We start from the raw sequence: 4,493 nt of genomic DNA, 5'->3' as shown, positions 1-4,493 counted from the left end.
GGAGGGGGCGGCGGGGGCCACCTTTGGAACGCTTGTGCTCGCTTGTGCCGGCCGGCCGGACCGGGGACGCTACCGTGGTCCTCTTTCTTATTGGATCGCTTTGGTTCGTAGAGCCAGAGGCGAAGGAATTGGGGGGTAGGAGGGTTAGGGGGAATTGCTCGGAAATATGGGGGCCGCAACGTAAGCTGCTTCTCGTTAATTGTCATCATCAGAGGTTGGATCGCGGCGGTGCCAACGTCGGCGAAGCGGGGACGAAAGAGGCGGGCCTGTCTCCATCAAAGGTTGGGAGGCGTGGAGTGGAGTGGCTGCTAAAACGCGGTCTCTTTTTGGCGCGGCACTAGGGGGCCGACTCCGCACCGGCAGTATGGCTTCCGAAAGTTGGCCCCCGCCCAGGCCGGTGCAGAGAACAGGTTGCCTAGTTCCTGGGCGACGCTCCCGGCTGCTCTCCTGCCGTCCTCCCTCCTCTCTCCTCTCCCTCTCTCGCTCCCTCTCAATTATTTCGCTCACCGCCGATGCGTCTCTTTCCTTTTCTTTTCATTCCCAGCTCCCGCCCCCGCCCCCGCCCCCGCCGCCGCCTCGCATTGTGTAAGTGCCTTATTTCGGACTTTGTCACGTCGCGCAGTCTCCCTGGCGGGCGCGGCGCTGTAGAGTGGCGGGGCAGGGCGGGGCGGCCCTCCCTGCAGCGGCGCCTGCCACGCGCTGCACTTTATTTGTGCGCGGAGGCACGTTCGTTCGACGCGCCGCTGTCATCTCCTCGTCCTGCTGATGAGACTCGACCTGGCTCGGCCGCTGTAGACGCGTGCTGCTCGTTTGTTGCCCGTGATCCAGAAAAACCCGCCTAGATTTATACTGTAATTGACGCCTGAACTACATTTGCACCTCATTCTCAATTTAAATTCATTTTAATTTCTGGAAAGTCAGGCTACAAACGTAGAAACATTTACAGAAAATATGTCTGCAACGTACAGAGCTCCTTAAAACGCGTTCACCTACAAAGCAAGCACTTCTGAAAATGCAAACAGCTGGCTAAAAACCATCTTACTAGCATGATGAAGTCGAGGTCGACCTTTGTCGAGTTCTGGTTTAGCTGTGAGGCTGCTGCTGGCGCTGTGCTGTGCTGGCGCTGCCCCGCCGCGCTCGCTCACACCTGCAGCTCCCACCGAGGCCTGCAGCACAATAATTCACCGGAATGGCTAGTAATGGGTGTTGTCTGTCTCTCTCTTCCCCCCGCGTGATCCCGCTCCGTTTCCCCCCGGTGCCCTTTCCCTCCTTGTACGTGGCGCGCATCGCCAAAGCGGCCGCCCCCGCCGCCTCCGCTCCTCCTCCTGTTCCATCTGTCCACCTCTCTCTCTCTCCGCACCCCTCTCCTCTCCCTCTCCTCCGCTTCTATTCTCCACCTTTCTCCCATTTTCGCCTCCTCAGACCGGCAACGCTTTTTCTCGTTCCGGCAGCGAGACTGTTAACTCGCTCCCTGCGGCGTTCCTCTCACCTCCCCCGAAAGAAAAAAATATAAAAATAAAATAATAACGTCGAGGTTTACATGGAGTGGTGTCCACTGATTGCCTTCGCTAGCGAGAGAGTGAGCCAAGTGGGCGGCGGCGGCGTGCGGACCCGTCGCAGCTTTATTCTCATCATAATCATTTCACGCCCGCATTTAAAATCGTGAGCAGCCCGTGTGTGTGCGTGCGCGTGCGTGCGTGCGTGTGTGAGTGATAACGTGCACCCCCTCCTCCCCGCACAACAGGTGGATTAATGCTGGAGTGCGATAGAGGTTCCTTTTGTGTCGTGCTCTGCGGCGCTCTGCGGAGGTGTGTGTGTGTGTGTGTGTGTGTGTGTCGCCCCTTATCTTGCATTTGGTAACGTATTGCACGGAGCGGAGCGGGACGCACGACAGCGCAGGCAGGGAGGGATTAGTGTAAGTGCACTGCAGCGGAGACTCGCTGTTACTCCAGTGTGTGTGTGTGTGTGTTGTGTGTGTGTGAGCGCGCGCGCGCGTTTGTGTGTTAGGAGCACCTTCTCTGGTGTCGCATAGGCAGCAGCACCCAAGACGCGAGCTTTAGCAGACCCCAGCAATAACGACAGTAAGGTTGATCCCGCGCGAGTGACAACTCTTACCTAATTCCCTGCTCCTGATATCTGCACCCACCAGGGATTACCCACCCCTTCCCCCTTGCTTCCCTTTTCCCCCCATCCCAATTACGCGACTTCGCTCGCTCGCTGCACTACACGGAGTCTGTGCTCGGCTGACGACGGCGAGCTCCCTCGCAACACGACGACGACGACGACGAAGAGGTGATAGCGGTCGATAAAAACGTCGTCCCTGTCGCGCAAACTGCTCGCCGTCGTTAAGGTGGCGGTAGTACCCTGCTGCCAGCCCGCCTCTCCCTCTCCCCCCTCCGGAGGGGGTAATGGTCTAGCAGCTGATATGACAGCCGGGCCGCTGATCGCGTAAAGTAGCATGCAACAGGCGGGCAGCGGGGCGCGGGGCGGCGATCGCTCGCGGCCTCCTGCATATGCGCCGCAGGCAGCCCGGCCAGGTATAAGGGGAAAGTGTTGAGGCCGCCGCCGCCGCTGCTGCTGCTGCTCCAGCGCCGCGGGCTGCCGCGGGCTCAACAGGACCGCCAGCGGCCGCCAGCTGCAGACTTGTGCCCCCCGAGGCCTGGTCTGCTGCCCCCCGCGGGGCGCCCCGGACCGCGCACCTCGTCGCGCCCGATCCTCGCAAATCAAGCAGAGCTGCCCCGCGCGCCGTGCGGAGCCATGTGGTGTGGAGCCGTGCGATCTCTGACCTACAAATGTGTTGAAATGCCTGCGGTGCGCCCCGCCACCGCCGCTTGCCCTGGACAGTGACGAATGTAAGGGGAAGCCCCGCGAAGCCTTCCCTGACCGAGTGAGCGTGCCGACGGGGGTGGTGGCTGGGGTGGCCCCCGGTGCTCCGTAATTGCGACCCCGGGGTGCCCTCCCCGCCCGGGGCCCTGGCCCGGGGAGCCCCTCGGGGAGCCCCTCGGGTAGCCCTGCGGAGGGCGATGGCGGCCGCTGGTGTCGTAAGGAAAACAATATAAAGCGAACGAAGGGAGGGGTTTTTATTCGCCGGTCGGGACGAAAGGGCGACACAGACTTTGAGAAGAGGGGGGGGGGGTGAGTGGAAAGCTGTCTAACGCTCATGGGATTACGTTTGCTTTTATTTTTCGAGGGGGTCTGCGGATTTGCGAATCATTTGACTGCTCTGTCTCAGTATAGTAGTGCTATGTGTGTGTCGTCGCCTTCCGCTGGCCTTGTGGGAGCAGTGTGGAAGGCGTGGCGTGGCGGGGGCAGAGAGAGAGAGAGAGAGAGAGAGAGAGAGAGAGAGAGAGAGAGAGGGCGTAAATCATATACATCAAGGACGGATGACGTTCCCACCACGCCCACGGGAAAACACGCGTATTATACGACACATCTTTCTCTCTAGCCGCCGAAGTGAGGAGATGGGGCTGGGAGCAGGGGAGGGCCCGCCCCGGGCCACACGGCGGCCAGGCCTGCCCAGGCGCGGCCAGGACCGAAGAATCGTAAAGACTTGTTAAAATTTGTCGCGCCCGTCTGACTCGCATGTGTGTCCGTCGGGCGAGGCAGAGGGGCGGGGGGTCCTAAAAGTCGTAGCGTTATTAATGACGTCGAAGAGGAGGGCAGTATGGAGTTATTCCGAAACAAGGAACGGCTGTTAAAAAAAGTGGAGGGAAGCCCGTATGCGTTTTTTATGTAGCGTGACCGATTCCAGCAGTGCAGCGGGGCTTGGGCGTGGCGTGGCGTGGCGTGGCGTGGCGTGGGCTCGTTAGACTTGTCGCAGTGTGTATCGGACCGGGGCCCGTCATCGACATACTCTGCTGCCACTGTCGTCTCCTCTGCTCTTTCTGTTCGATGATGCAAGTTTTTGTGGAAGTTCTGATAAAGGCAATCAATCAGGTAAACTGTTAGGGACAGGCGCTAAACCTTATCACGTGGTCTCTCATAATCGCTTCTCTCTTATACGACCCTCGAGCTCAGCGATACGGCGATAGGACCGTGGAAAAATAATGAAAACGAGACATTTTGTTATGTCAAACGTTGTCGTGAAATGGCAGTGCAGCCTGGGCCCCCTCTGTCGCCCTCCCGGTTGTGCCTCTAGCCGCCGGGCCGGGGGACCCGACGCGACCCGTCGCGACCGTGATGGAATAAACAATTAGTTAATACGGGCGGCGGGGCTGGGCGGGCCCGGGCTGGAGTTAGTCGAGTTTGTCGCGGCAGCGTGTGCTTTTCAAGTCGTGGCCGGGTCCGACTTGAGGAGGGAAATGCAAAGGCATTCAGCTCCCCAGACTGGCTGGCTGCTGCTGCTGCGGCTTGCTCGCCTCCTTGCTTGCCAGTACGACCAACATTCCGGAGACAAAGGGTCCTCGCGATGGAGACAAAAGCGCCCCGTCTCTCTCTCTCTCGCACAGGGCGGGGCCCGGGCGGGGCAGGGCCCTACAAGCAGTCTCGACGGG

General features: G+C 60.0%; 1 protein-coding gene across 1 annotated transcript in view; it reads left to right on the top strand.

Annotated features, from left to right (window-relative positions):
• The first annotated feature begins 1,046 nt into the window (after positions 1-1,046).
• The window catches only part of LOC127749352 (netrin receptor UNC5C-like), a 21,741-nt gene continuing 18,294 nt past the window's right edge, over positions 1,047-4,493 (top strand). Inside the window, exon 1 of the mRNA XM_052267253.1 lies at positions 1,047-1,089. Coding sequence (XP_052123213.1) covers positions 1,047-1,089 — 43 coding nt within the window. The remainder of the gene's footprint in view (positions 1,090-4,493) is intronic.

Source organism: Frankliniella occidentalis, unplaced genomic scaffold (genome assembly GCF_000697945.3).
Source record: "Frankliniella occidentalis isolate FOCC.00 unplaced genomic scaffold, Focc_3.1 Scaffold48, whole genome shotgun sequence".
Classification (NCBI taxonomy): Eukaryota; Metazoa; Arthropoda; class Insecta; order Thysanoptera; family Thripidae; genus Frankliniella; species Frankliniella occidentalis.
The sequence above is the reverse complement of the archived record's forward strand: the minus strand, read 5'-3'. Positions and strand labels throughout refer to the sequence as shown.